Genomic DNA, 16,417 nt, shown 5'->3' with positions numbered 1-16,417 from the left:
AATAATTTTGAATATGTAAATATATCTTAAATTTATAATAAATAATTAATACTATGACAAAAAAATATTTTTAACTATTATTAATAAAAATTTGAAAACTAAAATCGAAGTAAATCTGAAAACTTCATATTAAAGAGGATAAGAAGTTAAAAATATTAAAACAAATAAAAAATAATGAAAGATAATATTTATATTCTAAAGATAAAATATATATTTAATTTTGATATAGGTAGATAGTATACTGCTTAGTGCGCGGCCGCAGAGGGTGAAGGAAGGAGGAGAACAAGTCTCTCACTGCCTACACGCAGACGCAGCTGAACAAATCCAACCAAAACGAGTGCTTCTTCATCTCCTCTGCTCACTCTTCAGTCTCGTGGTTTCTGTAATTTTTTCCTTAGGGTTTTCTTTTCCTTAGTGCAAGATGACTCGTTCTAAAGCCAGCTCCAAGAAACAACGTGGCGTTGATTTTAAGGTTTCGCATATGGCCCTGATACAACTCTCATATGTGGATTATGTTTATGTTTATGTGTTTTTTTTTTTAAAGTTTTTTACAATGTGTCACTTGTTCATAATTTTCAGAAAATAAGGCGAAAGGTTGGAAGGAAGCTGCCACCACCTAAGAATACAACAGATACTGAAATTAAATCTAAAGGTACCCTTCTGCTCCAAAATTTAGATATGTTTCATTACATGTTCATCTACCAATGGGCATGCATGGTTTGGTTTTGCGTAAAACCAAACCAAATCCAAGTTAAAACTAGATGTTTGGATTGGATTTTGAACCAGATCACTTTTTCTTTTTAATACTAGTTTTGCTTTTGGCCTAACTGGTAATGGACAAGTAATAAACTGGTTTGGTTTGAAAACCTGTTTACATTATTTGGATTTTTGAATTGTGATTTGCTTTGGATCATGGATTTGTTTAGTTTAATTGGTTCTTTTGCACAGCCCTACTGTATTCTATGTTGGCAAAGGAAAGTGCAAGAGTAGTGATAAAATTTGTTGCATGAACTTAATAATTAGTTTGTGTTTGTTGATGCTAATAACAATCTGAATTCTGAAGTGTTTTCCTTTGCCATATGTCGTGTTTTCACACAAAAAGAACCCAATAAAATGCTAGATTATCCTGTCAAACTAGAACATTATATTTTTTCTGAAGTTTAAGAATGTTCATCTGCTTCTGCTGTTAAAACTCATGTAGTAAAAAATCCCTCTCTCCTTCCCTCCCTCCCAATCTCTCTTCTAAACACACACAACTTAACAAATGAAATTTCCTTTTTAATTGTTTTATAACTTTTAAGTTAACCAACATATCTGCAACAGCAATTGTTCTGCCGGAACAGAGTGTAGCGGCAGAGAAAGCTGGTTTGGCTGTAAACAAGAAAGGTTTGACTTTAAAAGAACTTCTCCAGCAAACGTCTCATCACAATGCAAAAGTTCGTAGAGGTATATATATTAATATATTGTCAGTATATAATTGCCTTTAAATGTGCATATCAGTGTCAATAATTCTTTATAGAACAATTCTGTATGTTTGAAATGAATAAAATCCTCAAAAAGATTAATCTTGATAAGCTGAGTTGAACAAAAGTTTTCAGCACAGTAGATATTAACTTGTTAGGTTATTTATTAACCTTAAAATTTAGAAGCCAGGTTATACTTTTGCACTTGCTACTAACATGAGGGGGGAATATGACTAATGTATGAACTATTTAAATAGTTCTCTCTATTTATTACAATTATAATGTATTTTTTGTTATTATAATTAACAGAACATTTTTATGTATTGAAATATTGATGAACCTTGGTCTGGAGCTGAAACACCTAACCTAGGTTTTGGTTTAGCTTTTAAAATTTCAGGAATGATAAAGGTCAGGTTGGTTTGAGTTTAAGCTTAAGGCCAAAAAATTAGGACCATGAACATGGTGTCAATATTAGTCACTATTTCCAAATCTGTCAAAAATAAAATTCAGCGGTCATTAATTATATTGTTTGGATCCTATGGAAGTTTCTCTAATGGCATGTCTTTATCGCTTTAATGTGTTGACCTGGTTCCTATACCTAATATTCTATTATTCTTTTTGAATTGTAATATCATAAATTAATTCCATTGCTTTATTTAATCCTGTTAAGCATTCCAATCTTTATTTAAATTTGGTAATCCTCATATTAATACTCTTTCTTTTCCACCCGCTAAATTACAGATGCATTGATTGGTATTAAGGATTTATTCATCAGATATCCAGAAGAACAGAGGTTGCACAAGTATGCTGCTGTGGAAAAACTTCGTGAGCGCATTGGTGATGATGATAAAGTGGTTCGAAAATCATTATATGATCTTTTTAAAGTAGTGATTTTACCTGGCTGTAAAGAGGTAATTTTCATTTTGTTTACTTGAATCACTTTTCTCACACATTGGGATGATGCTCCATTGTCATTTAGAAGGATAAAGTATTGTAGGCTGCAGCTTTTTTTTCCCCTCCTATTTTGATAAAAAGAGTTCATGCAGAAGAAGGAAAATAATATAAAGCAGGTGGATTAAGAATTGTCCTCAAGCTGCACAGGGGACACTAGAGAAAAGAAAAGAATGATAAAGTACAGAACATCAAACAAGTAGCCCAGTACTTGCTGGAAGCCTAGGACTAGAAGAACCCTTAAAAATCTTATAAGCAAAAGGCCACAATTAGCATGAAGTGGGGTTGAATAAATTTATGACTAAAAGTTGTGGACTCATGCTCTGGCAAATGCACATTCCAGCCAGGCAGTGCAATATTATCATCCTACTCCATAAATCACTCATCCACCCTAAAACTATGCTGTTGAGAACTTGAGTCATTATGATTTCGTGTTGGCTTACTTTAAATATTTTAGAGAGAAAATTTTCATCTATAATAAACTCAAATATATTTCAATCAGGGATATAATACTTTCCAATTCATCTAAAATTAGTTTGATTATATTTGGTAATATTGACCTTCTGACATCAGAATATTCAGCCTCTGAAAAATAACCAATCATTTATTTGTTTAGAAGATTATATTTCCTGCAAGATTTTATCATTTGAACATCTTTCCACATATTGATGGGGGTTATAATTTAGAAATAGAAGTTAGAACTCCTCAATTGCATCATCATGTCTTCTAATGTTAGTATTAAAATATGCAATTAAATGAAAAGAGATTGATACATGTATAGCTTACCATGTTTGTTACATTGAAAAAGCTCAAAAGAGAGTTTGTCTCTAAACTGAGCTAGCAAAGGTGTGCTTACATTTAATTTAATTTAAAATGCATTTTGATTATTTTCCACTAAAGGAAAAGCACAAGATAGTGTGGGCTTAGAAGATGGAAATCGGATCTCTTTTTCTGTTACGAAAAAGCAAATAATGGTTTTTCATGATTTTTGTTTTGCCATATCGCTTCTGGTTATTAGCATAAGTTGTCTGGCTACAATACTCTTACTCTATGAAGCTGATTGCTATCCTCATTGGTTTTGAATTCTGATTCTGAGGATCTAATTTGTTTTCCTTTGATGCATCTTGTAATCTTTATATGATTATATCATTACAGATTTACAGTAAAAATTGATCTATTTAAAACTTCATTTGCCTTATTCTGTTTCTTGGTCTCTCTTATTTTGTAGGATAATCAAGAGCTGATCATTTCTTTATTAATGCCTTACATTTTTAATGCAATGACTCATTTGGCGGTTGATGTCCGAATCATGGCATTTGATTTCTTAGAGCTCATTCTTGAGTTTTATCCTCCTTCCTTTTCATCTCATGCAGAAAAGGTAATATTATCTGCCATATTTTAAATTTTTACTAATATGTTAGAACTTAAAATTGCCTCTTGAAACCATATTTTGTTTTAAGATGCAACTCTTTGTTCTATGGTGATGGGGGGAAGTGTTGAAGGTGTTTTACTCATTTGATACATGTTGTGGGCTCCTTAACAATTTCTGATGCACTTGTTATTGGATTTTGCATCCACCTCTACTGTGAAGCTTTTATTTATTTAAATAATGTCAACACTTATCTTATACAGTTTAATGCAAGTGGTCTCTGAATTTTATGCCATTTTCTGTACTGAAATGTTGCCTAACAATAGGAAGAGAAAAATAAGCCAAGTCTTCTATATATCTTTGGATTTGATAGAACTTTGCGTTGATTTGTGTATGGTTTTCCCAGATATGGCTAGCTTAAAACTTGTGGGGCAATTTCCTTGTTATTTTAAATATTCTTATTCTTATTTCCAACTTCATTTTATTCTGAATCCCCATCTTTTTATTTATTTATTTATTTATTTATTTATTTATTTTTAATTATATTACAGTTTGAACACTTGTATGAGGAAATCTGCTTAAAAAATAATCACTGTAATTTATTTCTTAGTTGTGTTATTTAAATATACACTGCAATTTATTGCATTTCTATTTCCCATGGTTTTTCATGATTGGTTCCTATGCCAACATTGTCATATCAGTGTCCTAACCTGTTATTTTGTTGTATTCTTCATTTGCATACTTTTATTCTTCAATTGTTCCTTATATTGAGTATTATATCTCCTGTAATTGTATTGTATTTGATGCTTAGAATTCACTTACTTATGTTGGTTGAATGGTTAACAGATTTTTCAGAATTACGAGGATATTCTAAGGAAGAACCAGTTCTATTTACAGGACAAAGGAAAACTAAAGGATGCTCTTGCTGGATTGGTTCACTGCTTGTCACTCCTGCCATGGAATAAAAGAGATACTGATTTTCATAATAAGGTATTTTATTTTGATTTAACTGTGAAAATTGGTAAGACTTTGTGAGATGAATTGGCAACATAATTGTAAATACTCTGTTCAGTCTTTTTATTCAAGCTTTGGAATTTCTTTACATGACATAAACCTCCTTGTTTTTTTGCTTTAGAAATCTCTTTCTTTTTTAATTTCATTTCCACTTAGTAGCTTTATGCTTAAACTGGTTGAATTATTTGCATGTGGAACTTGTAATTTTTTCCCAGGATACATGTAGTACTTAATAGTCATGCACAAATCATAAATTCATAATACACATTACTATTTGTAATGGACAAACACTTATACTACAAATAGAGGTGGGAGTTATGACTTATGATTTAATTTTTCTTGGATTTCAGACAGGATAACTGATATACACCAACTGGTATGAGAATAAGGACTGAATTTTATTCAATTTAACTGATACGGAATTACAAATTACATAGGAAATTTAGTAAACTGATTTTAGTGCAAAGGTTTCCTCACAAGATGTTTGAGAGCTTGGTCTCTCCCTTCCTGAAACCACTAAAAAACTGCCTACTTTTTGTCCTGCTTCTTCTGCTATTTTTTATTCTGCTAATAACTGCCTAGAGGCAGTTATGCTTGCCCCCACTAATAGCACCCAGTGCCTAATTAAAATAACAATAACTGCTAAAATAATTAATAACTGCTAAACAATTCAGTCCTATTATAAAACCAAAGTCTTGGCTCTCCTCTTATAATATTTACTTATAAGAGGCCTAACAGTAACTTTCTGCTGGGTAAAACATTTCATTGTGATTAATGCTGTCTTTATTTTATCTTCTGTTATTGCATTCATCAATTTATTTCTGACACTTTTCCTAATTTTAATAGGATACTGGAAAAAGGGTATTGCACGCGTTTCAAGTTGATGTGTCTGTGAGCTCTAATGGTACATTAACTTGAAAATACAATTTGATTTTGAAAGAAATAACTAATTGACTGCTGTTGCACGAGTTTGCTTAATTTTCAAACATCTAAGATTTGTTATGCTTTTTATATTGTCAATAATTGACTGCCTTGTTCTATGCTTTATCTGTTTGTGTAGGTTTTTCTTTTAACATAAAGAAACTGAAGGATCTAGTGCCAATATTAATAAATAGTTTCCTGGAATTTATTCCACTGGTTCATGCTACGGAAGGTCTTGAAGGGAAGTCTTTTGGTTGTATGGTATCCATTCTTCGTAGCATAGATCTTATAGTTAGGTCTATTGCTTATGGGACTGATAAGGATTCAGAATCCCCAAGTTCTCAAGGTGGAACTGATGTGGCTGTACAGGATGTTACTATCTCTTCTGTGCTTGTGAAGAAATTATTTTCACTTTTTCCTCTCAATCCAGCTGAGCATCTTTCAGAAAAGGTATATATGTGTTTGTGTTTATTTATTTTACCCTTTAGTGAGCACTGGTGAGTAGAACTATAATCCTAAAATTGGGGTGTAGAGAAGATAGAACTGTTCAGATTGTCTATCTCCCCCTCTGATAACTTATTCAACATAAATTTGACTTCATCTCATCAAATATGATGGTTTGTTAAGTTATATAGTTATTGGGTTTTGTTATCTGTGAAAAAGACATTTTTCTTAGAAGGTAAGGCAGAGTACACAGAACAAGGAGGTATTGCTTAAAAATTTGCTTTGCATGCCAACCAAGGAGTTTCCCTGAAAAAAGTCACGTCTTCCCCTAATTAGGTCTAAGGAAAGATTGTGATAATATTTTCATGTCTCACGTCTGTTTTGGTGGATATCTTTTCCTCATAGTTGTATTCCCTCTTTTCTCTTAAATAAAGTTCAGTTTCCTCTGTGAGAAAAATATATCAAGTATAGTTGGAACTGTAAGATTGAAGAAATATGCTAAGTACCTTGGGAAAACCATATCACAAAAGCTAGTTGTTGTAGATAGACAGCCCAAGGTCTGATAAACCCTATACTAGAATCCCATACTTCCAACGTGGGACTCCAAATCCCAATGTTCCATACCTTGCTATTGGATCCTAACATTCCACCATGATTCGCAACACTAGTGTCCATGTGGGCTAGCTGTGTGCTATCCCTTTGACCAGTCCTAGACAAACAATGCAATGCTAATGTAACCCACCTGCACCACTCATCTGCAGCTGTTGTAGTTGGAGAGCCCAATGCCTTATTAACTCCACACTCAAACCCATCCTTCCAGTGTGGGACTCCAAGTCCTATACCTTGCAATCAGATCCTTACAAAATATGACTTTTGACAAGGCTTGTCTAGTGTTCCAACTGGCTACTTTGAAAAACGATTATTTATGTCTAAGCAAAAGCATCTAGCCCTATATTTTGACAAGTCATTTAGCAATATTTCTCGAGTTGGTCTTGATTAATCTGATTGCTTTGGATACCAGCCCTCAAATTTGACATGTTATGGTCAATTATATTCCAAAAATGAATTTAGTTTACTGCGCTAAATTGTTCTGTGATGGATTACCATTTTTCTGTTGTTATGGTGATCTAGTTCCATTTGTGACATGGAGTGGGGAGTATCAGGACTATGGTATTCCTCTAATTTCAAATAAACTAATTATTTCTTCCTTTGCTTGGCAGGATTGTGATAGGTTGCTTGACTTGAACATGGCCATTGCCAAAATATTCTTTGAATTAAATGAATGGAGGTGTCTTCCTCCTAATTTGTTGGAGACATTTCTAGAATTTTTTGAAAATGCTCTGCTTGGGAAGGTTTGATAAACATGCTAAACCTAATCCCTTTTAAGTTTTATTCCACAACTTAATTTGACTGAAAAATTGTTGGTATACAGTTATGCAGGGCTGCACGGTCTGGTAAGGCTGTCTGGGAAGAGCATTTAGTTCATCTCCTTTCATTTATTCCGAAATTTGTTTCACGTGGGGCAAGCTATTGGACATCTCGTCTTCTTCAGGTTTGACTTGCCATATGAATTCTAAATATTAATTTTATTTTTGTGGAACTTGGAAGCCATTAATTTTGGATATTCTTATTTTTGAATATTTGGTGGCTTTTGGTTTCTTCTTTGTTTTCATTGTCTATTGATATGTTCCTGTCAATAATTGCAAAAAATGTCACCTATTTTTAATTATTTCATGTTTCCAAGATGTTGTGAAGGATATGGTGAAAGCAAGATTTTGTTTTCACCATTTCCCTTGTGAATTCTTGAAAACAACAAAGAAAGTGAATATCATTGTTGTTGTTAGTGTAATTATATAAACTAAACTGAAAACAGAAAATAAATGGAACATTGCAGTGATTATCTCGTTTTATGCCATCTTGTTCCAAGTTTATGTTTATCCTTTCCTATAAAGGTTTCAATGTCGCTATTAACATGGAATTCTGGCACTTGCAGGCTTTTACCCAGACATTCAAGGAAAGCATGCCAGGTTCCTTGCTGAAGTTGGCCTGTCTTTCTGCTATTGAAGATATGCTAACTCCTGTAAGTTTGGCTTCATCTCATTCCAAGAACTTCCTTGACTCTTGGATAATCTTATGAAAGCAATTTATATTTTTCCCCCTCTCTCTTTCCAGATTAACATATGTTTTTGTCTTTGGTTCAAATCTAGATCCAAAGCATGCTTTCCATGGAGACTAGCAATCCAGAAAATTTAGAATTTCAAGATGCTTTACTTGCATGGATTAGATATCTCCCTCTGTTGCTTATCCAGCTTGGAGATAAACACCCAGCCTGCTCCCAGGTAGTCATTATTTTCATTTGAAAAGCAGTACTTCATGTGAAATTCCTGGATTTGACTGAATTGTGTGAGATTAATGTGCTTTAGTATTGATCTTAATTATGCAATTTAGTATCTCCTTTACCTTAAACGTCCAATGTTCATCATAGGTCGTCTTGCGTCTTCAACTTCGTATTGGACAATGTGCTTTGTTGAATCCTTCTCTTGTTTGCATGTATGACAACATGCAGTACTCATTGGAAGATTTTTATTGTACATGTCAAGAAGGAGGTAAATATGAACATGCTGTTTAGTTGGTATTAATAATACACTACCTGTGGGAGTTATTATTTGGCTTCTAATTGCTTTACTTTTTATATTGCAGGACCGATATGTTATGGTCCTTTTCTCAGGCTTCCTAGAGAATCTCAAGAGCTCTCTTTATGTTCCCTTTACTATTTCTCCCATTTGGACCTGCCTATTTTAAAGTCAATAGCTTGTTGTTGCCTAAGTAAGCTTTCACACTTGTTTAAAATTTCACTAACAATATATATTTTTTCTATTAATGTTTAGTTCATCATCTCTTCACTTTAACTTGTTACCTACTATCATTTGCATAGTTAATCTGAAATATTTATAAATTTTACCATGATACATCGTCGCGAGATCCATCTGTCGCAACCGAGATCGCGACGTACATGATGGCAAGTTATTAAAAGGCTTATCATTCAAATTTAAACACACAGCTATAGAGAAGAGGTTGTCTTTAAATTAGTTGAATATAAGATTTAGTTGTCTGCGGAGAATTTCTAATATATATATGTATATATATTTATAAAATAATTTCCAACTACTTTAGCTATGTCCACAAAGGTTACAACTTACAAGTAATATTTATAAAATAATCATAAAAACATGTAATTGTTGGGTCATCAAATAAAAAAGAAGATATTTGTATGACTTGGCAGCCTTATTTTGTATATATTTTATGGCCTACATTAAACAATGAAGTTAGGACTTTTCAATCAAGAAGTATAAAATGTGGTTTATGTTTGTTAAAATCTTGTAATGCTGATATGTTGGGACTTTTCCCCAGTCCTCACTCCTCACAAAGTAAATCTTGCAGCGACAGTTCTAATGTGTAAAACATAGTCCCTGAATTATCTGGAGAGATCCTTACAAATACCCTTTGTGATGATGTTGAGAAATAAATGTTTTGATTAGTTAATGCAATGGAGGATACTTTTGTACAGTACCTTTTCGTCATTTCCTGTAACAATGCTTTTATTCTGCAATGTAGGCAATGCCTTTTACTAATGGTATAAAATGCTGTACAAGTTTCTGTGTTAAAGCTTATGAATATTAATTTTGTTTTATACTTATTGGCTTATTGCAGGTTCAGATCTAGATCCCTATGTATTATTTAGGACTGTAGAGATTGTCCATTCAGCCTATAGAGATGGACATATAGCAATTGCAGATTACTTGAGTGTCTTCATCACCTTGGTCTTGCGTTTCAAAGTTTCTCCTGGTAGCTTACAAAGATTCATGTGAATTACTTGTTTGAACTTATAACATCTGATAATATCTATTTCTTGTTTCACTTCTCCAATTTAGTTCTTTTGTCTATTATGATCAGTAGCATTGATCACAAAGGACTAGAATGGGTTGAAATTGGCAATGCATAATATCTTCCATCTCTGACTTGTTAATTTTCATCTGTTCTTATCCATCCAAGTTGCACTCCTACCACCTATATCTGGCTGGTTAATTTGTAAATAAAAATATTTATATTGCCTTCTTTCCATGTTCTTGAGCTAGCAAAGTTACTGAATTGAGGAAAATACATAGTCACTGCTACATTTGTATAACTTGCTAGGAAGTTTTTGTTCATCCCAGGCCGGAAAAAGTTACTTTAGTTATCTTCAATGATTGAAATAGATGTCTGTCAATCTTTTTAACCTACTTTTGGTAGTTTTCTGGCATCAGAAATGTTATTCTTTTCAATTTTGCAGAAGTCGGTTCTGCTGGTTTTAAGGATGACCCAATCTGCCAAACTTTGAAGTCATTGACAACTGTTCTTTGCTCATACATCGCACAGATGGGTGACAATTCTCTTGTTCTACAGATGATTGAGAAAGTAATAGTCGATCAAATAGTAAGTTGACACAATTGTTTGTTTTTAGCTTTCTTTTGCATTGGTATTTTTTCTTATTTTACTTTTCTGGTGCTTCTTGTTGGCCCAGTTAGAGATTTTCCAGAAGAATGAGTTCTCATACTGATATTTTTGTACCACAGTCTGAAAAGCCTTCTTTGGATAATAGTTGTTCTCTCCTGAGAATTCTTGTTGCAGTAGATTCCAAGCCCACAAGACTTTCTGAACAAAGCATTATCACTCTTGGTCATCATCTTTCCGATTATCTGATGGATGCTATGCTGGTGAGTATGCTGCCAAAATCCTCTGACAAAAGCCATCATATAAGCTTGCTGCTATATTGTCTCCTAAATGTCTCACTTTATTCTTTTGGATACCCCAAATTATGCTTTAGGTTTTTTTTTGTTGTTGTTAAATTGCCCTTAATTGTCTTGAAGTCAAAATGTTTGGAATGTCTTTCTTAGAATAGTGGATTGAAGCCTAACTCAACCCTACAAAACCGGCTTGTAAGGTGAGGGTTGCTTTCCATTTATATACTATTTAATTGCCTAATCTCTAGTCGATGTGGGACTTGGATTTTTCCTAATACACCCCCCTCACATCCAGCACTATTGGGCTTGGTACGTGGATAAATGGTAGGTGACCCTTTTTTAATGATTTAGGATTGGCGGGACTTGAATACACTCCCTCATGTCCATGGTGCATGTATTAATGAATGGTGGGTGACTCATTTTTAAAACTCTAGGATAGCTATGATATTATCTTAAAATAGTGGATTGAAGCCTAACTCAATCCTACAAAATCGGCTTGTAAGGTGAGGATTGCTTTCTATTTATATACTATTTAATTGCCTAATCTCTAGTCGATGTGAGATTTGGATATTTCCCAATAGTCTTTGAAATAAAATAAAGATTATCATTGATTGGTACAATATCTTACTATATAAAATAAAGATTAACAACTTTTAAAAAGAAATGCAGAATCGAGCAATTTATTGTACTACAGGTGATGGCGGGAATGGTTTATAAATTCTACCTACTCAGATGATTGATCTTGGTTTCTTTACTTTGTTGGTAATTGTTTTTGGAGTTATCTAACAGCAGATATCAGCATCACAATTTTAACCAAAGTCATTGAAAAAATAACAACTTGATCTTCTATGGGTGCTTACACCCTACTATTGAAATTGAACTAGGACTAGATTCTTTTTTATATCTTGCATTAATTTACTTTTTATGGCTGAACGTTCCATATAATAAAAAGGTAGGTTTATAAAACTAACCCTTGAACCTCAAGGGTATTATTCCTAACAAATAATTTAGAAGGGCTGTTCATTTTCTCATCATGGTACTTCTAACTTTAGCAGCATCTATTAATTATTATCTTTTTTTAAAAAAATATTCTGCTAGATCCCTATTAAGTTATCTGACACTAGTAAGTGCTTCTTGTAATTTATCATAGTTTTTTTTTATTTTCTTTTCTAAAGCTATAAATTTTAATTTTTACGACATGAATTGATTTAATTATTATATATATATCTTAAAGTTTTGCTAGATTCCTAGTATGTTTTCCTAGTTAGTGCTTCTGGTAATTTATCATAATTTTCTTATTTTTTTCTTTTTATTTTCCCTAAAGCAATGGACCTTAATTTTTGCTGATATGAATTGATTTTAGTGCTTTGGTTAATTATATATTTCACTGTACCACAGTGCATTCCAGATGATGGTGATGAACGGGGAACTCTATCCATTCAATCAAGTACTCAGCATTATTATCTCCTACCTTGCTTTTTCTTGTTTGATCGGTGCCATAAACTTATGGGTCTTGTGTTGAAGAGAATGGGATCAGCTATAACGGAAAGTAGTTTGTCACTGGTATCTGATAAATGTGCTCAACCTGAGAGGAACTTCTTGATTAGGGTGAATGCTATTACTTCTGTACTTCTATTGATGCACAAGGATGCTAAATTGCAACAGATTATGTCTTTATTCAAGGAAGATATTGATAACATCATCCAGCAAGTTCTTTCTTTACAGGTAGGTTCAACATTGATGAGGAAAAAGAGCTATTGATTGCTATTTTGAAGCTTGCTGTTCATAAATATTACTTATCTACTACAGGAGTTTCTTTCCATTGGATAATACAACAAAATTGCGAGTTTTAGTAAAGGTTTTTAGTATTTTGTGATTGTTTGTACTCCAGTGTGTAGATAGATACATCCTCTACAGTGAGGATTTTTGGCGTGCAACTTTCTAGGGATGTGCACATCTTTTGCATCAAATACATATTGCTCATTTAGCATTTAATCCATTATATCACCTTTTTTTGGCTGCATACTTATAATTGTCCTTTGATTATTTTTTGTGTTTTAGTCATCAGGGCAGATCATTGTGACAATTGAAGAAAGGCATGAAATACAATGTGCGTTTGATCGACTAAAATTCTTATCATGACAACAATGGTCAGGAAAGATGTTCTGCAGTGGGAAACTGGTTCATGTAAGTTTTTCAAGCCGGAAAACTTTTATTTCTTTAGCAAATTTTTCTGACCTATCATTCATCTTCATGCTTATTGCTCACCCATTTTATTATATATTGCTGTTGGAATTCATTATTTCATTGTCTAGTGTGTATACCATACAATTATACATCTTCAAGAATTTCAGAATAATCCGTAGGGAAAAAGGCAAATTAGAATATTGAAGTTTTGTTCTGTGTGATTTAGTTGCTGGCATTTATAAGGTGCATTTCGTTATCTGATGTTTCTAAACTGTGCAAAGTAAAACTTCTATAGTTAATTCGTGACTAATTAACTAAGGATTAATTATGAAAGGGTTATTTTGCACATTTTAAAAACATTAGTAGTCGTCAAGGACTAAATCACACATGCTTTAGAGGTAGTAAATTTCATTTTCCTCTTATTTGTGCTTTATGGAGATACGATGATATTGGTTTGTCCACCAGTTTGAATTGAGCCATGCAGCATAAAGATGACCTAACTGCAATGTTGTTGAATTTACAAATCAATGTTTTTCATCTTCTTTGTCTTGGTCTTCCCTTTTTTTTTTTTTTTTATAAATCTTTTTTGAGATATCATGTTTATCTTCTTTATATCACTTTGTTCAGCATACTCTTGCTAGTAAATCTTTTGCTTCATTTGTTTGCATTCAGCCCTTCAAATAAATCAAACTATTCATGATTGCCATGGTCACCAAATAACATGAATAAAAAATTAAAAAATGCCATTAGTTGCTTAATTTATCCATGCATATATTTCATTATGATTAGTAATGGAAGTAGTTATTAGGTAGTTCTGATATGCTTTTGAGTCTATGACAGGATATTTGCAGACATAGTTGGTATAAAAGGGACCCTTTTGTTGTCAAATTGTTAGGCAGAAGGATATGGACCAAGCTCTGTGGTAGGCAATATGTCATAAATCGTGTTCAATTTATGAATATATTTATATTGGAAATGCATCTAGTGAGGGATTGTTTTAATGGGAGTTAGAGCCAGGCCACTAATTATATTACGAATGATCAAAATTAATACATATTTTTTTAAAAAGTTATGACTTTTTTAAATGGTCACATGACATTAAATCTTAACCATGCATGAGTAGTTGTATAATTCAGATTTACACTTCTCACTTCTGTAAAAATGGCTTTTTCAAAAGACATTCTTTTTTCCCCTTCCTCTCTCCCTCTCTGTATATATATACCTGAACCAGAGCACTGCAATTAACGTTTTAAAATGGTCTTGTGACCACTAAATAACTTTTAATATTAAGCATTTATGTTTGACCTGTATTTATGGTTCTCACATTCTTTAATGAAGTACTGTTTTCAATAGATATGCCTCTTACATATACATTTTGAATGTTGTTCTTTGTCTTTTGATTGTTCTGAGTTGTAATTTTTCTCTCTATTTTTAGTGAACTCTGGATCAAAATGGTTAAGGAGAATGCAATATTTTGCATACTTTGATAGTGGAGCAACTTGGCATCAGTTTTTTGAATCTCAGAGAGCATGCTTGGCATCCTCATATACCAACGTACTTTTCTTTGGATTATTTCGCAAGCAATTTTGAGGTCTGCTTGCAAGGCGCTATGTTTCACGGTGGAGAAATCTAAATTTTGCCTCCAATTTTGTCAATAGCATAGCAATGTTCTGTTCTACCAGTTAGGCTTGTGATGAGTGCCAATGGCCTAGACACAGTAAATACTGTATAATCTCCATGTTTATTTTCGTTTTCCTATACAACTATATTGTTACGACTAAAGACATCTGATAGCACCAAAATCTTGATGATAAGAGAACGTTAAAAATTAAATGAAATTATTTAAAGTAATTTAACAATCATACTAGGCGTACAAAATCAGATAACGCTTGTATCTATAGACAAATTTAAGACCAAAGTCTCATAATAATGAGATTTTGAGGATCATTTTAAAGTCGTCCAAAGCAGTGGTTTATTTATGTACTAGCTGCTAACCTATCAAACCACTTCCTAAACAGTATTTATGTGCTAGCTGCTGGTCGAATGATCAGATAATAAAAGGATCAATATTATGTCAAAGAAACAATCAATATTGGTATAGCAATGGAGATATATTACCCCCGGAAGCAGTCTGAACGCATTTATACAGATATGGGTTTCAAACGAATAAGTAAAAACAAATAATATAATTCATTTTATATTTAAATGTATTAGAAGAAAATATAACTTGAGATACTTGTATCAATTGACAATACCTAGTATGGGGAAGATTAATGTCTTTAAAGGTTGATTCAATTAGTAAGAATCAACCTCATCTCTTAAGAATGAGTTTGATTTTTGCTGTTGACATGAGAATCTTGTTAATGGAAAATTTGTAAATGTTGAGTGTTTAGGTTTGTCTTAACCTTGTGGTTTTCTGACTTTAGCCTCGAATTTAACAAAAGGTTATACAAATCAGTTGGCGTTTATGTAAAGAGGTGAAGACATAATTTCATTCCTGCGGATCTTGTTTTACGTTTACTTTACTAATTGTTTCATGCTAAGATATATCTTGGAGTACGGCCTGTTTAATTTCGTTGTTAAGAATTGTTTGAATCACAATTTTGGTATTATTATTATTATTATTATTATTATTTATTTTGTAAGGAGGTGTAGCTTTTTCTCACGATATAAGTCACTATCTATAGGCATATAGTGGTACCATGACTCCATGTTCAAGCCGAAAATTAAATTTCAATCATTGATTAAAGAGTATAAATATGAAATCATTTATATTATAATGACATTTAGTCAACTTTAATATGATTAAACTCTCATAATATATATATATATATATATATATATATATATATATATATATATAAATGATAAAGAATCATGAAAATCACGGAATTAATTACATGCTGAATATATGTTTCCGATATAACTTTTAGAAATATTTCTCATAGTTTGAATTAATCTTAAAATTATAGAGTAAGTGAATAACTATCTATTAATTTATTTATTTTTTGAGTCTAGGTATTTTGCACTTGTAGAACTGTCATTGAAATTTTATTTAAGAGACTAACACCACTAACAAATGTTTTTCCATACGTATTAACACAAGGATTGAATCTTCTATAACCTGTTTGAATCCACCGGTGTTTATTCTATACTCTATCACTCTAAATGTTTTCCCCTAAGTCTCTACGTTAAATTTTTCTAACCTATTGTTTTTTAAAATTCATTAAATTTAATTATTTCATTTGATTTTGTTTCATTGACTATATTTATTTCATGTATTTGTT

The 16,417-nt window shown here is 32.3% G+C and overlaps 1 protein-coding gene across 4 annotated transcripts; it reads left to right on the top strand.

Moving 5' to 3' along the window:
• Positions 1-223: 223 nt before the first annotated feature.
• Positions 224-14,992, top strand: LOC109801907 (uncharacterized). 4 transcript variants are annotated; one of them, XM_083072817.1, is made up of 21 exons: positions 224-472; positions 580-652; positions 1,324-1,446; positions 2,205-2,374; positions 3,643-3,792; positions 4,630-4,773; positions 5,644-5,701; positions 5,858-6,168; positions 7,383-7,514; positions 7,595-7,714; positions 8,156-8,242; positions 8,370-8,501; positions 8,648-8,768; positions 8,863-8,988; positions 9,874-10,008; positions 10,496-10,635; positions 10,728-10,916; positions 12,342-12,668; positions 13,005-13,130; positions 13,971-14,052; positions 14,566-14,992. In XM_083072817.1, exons 1-19 carry the CDS (start codon positions 422-424, stop codon positions 13,083-13,085), a joined length of 2,670 nt encoding a protein of 889 aa, XP_082928943.1. In that variant the 5' UTR covers positions 224-421; the 3' UTR covers positions 13,086-13,130; positions 13,971-14,052; positions 14,566-14,992. The 4 variants fall into 4 exon arrangements, with proteins under 4 accessions (XP_082928943.1, XP_082928944.1, XP_082928941.1 ...); XM_083072818.1 differs by having other exon boundaries at positions 225-472; positions 10,493-10,635; positions 10,776-10,916; XM_083072815.1 differs by having other exon boundaries at positions 225-472; positions 10,493-10,635.
• The last annotated feature ends 1,425 nt before the right edge of the window (positions 14,993-16,417 follow it).

This window comes from Cajanus cajan, chromosome 4 (assembly GCF_000230855.2).
Source record: "Cajanus cajan strain Asha chromosome 4, NIPB_CcT2T_4, whole genome shotgun sequence".
NCBI lineage: Eukaryota > Viridiplantae > Streptophyta > Magnoliopsida > Fabales > Fabaceae > Cajanus > Cajanus cajan.
This window is presented reverse-complemented; position numbering and strand designations above follow the sequence as displayed.

Excerpts from the sequence above, each read along its gene's own strand:
- LOC109801907 (XM_083072816.1), top strand. The coding sequence starts at position 422 with ATGACTCGTTCTAAAGCCAGCTCCAAGAAACAACGTGGCGTTGATTTT. Across the intron at positions 3,793-4,629 it reads TTTCATCTCATGCAGAAAAG|ATTTTTCAGAATTACGAGGA; the intron begins GTAATATTATCT and ends AATGGTTAACAG. Across the intron at positions 12,669-13,004 it reads AGCAAGTTCTTTCTTTACAG|TCATCAGGGCAGATCATTGT; the intron begins GTAGGTTCAACA and ends TTTGTGTTTTAG.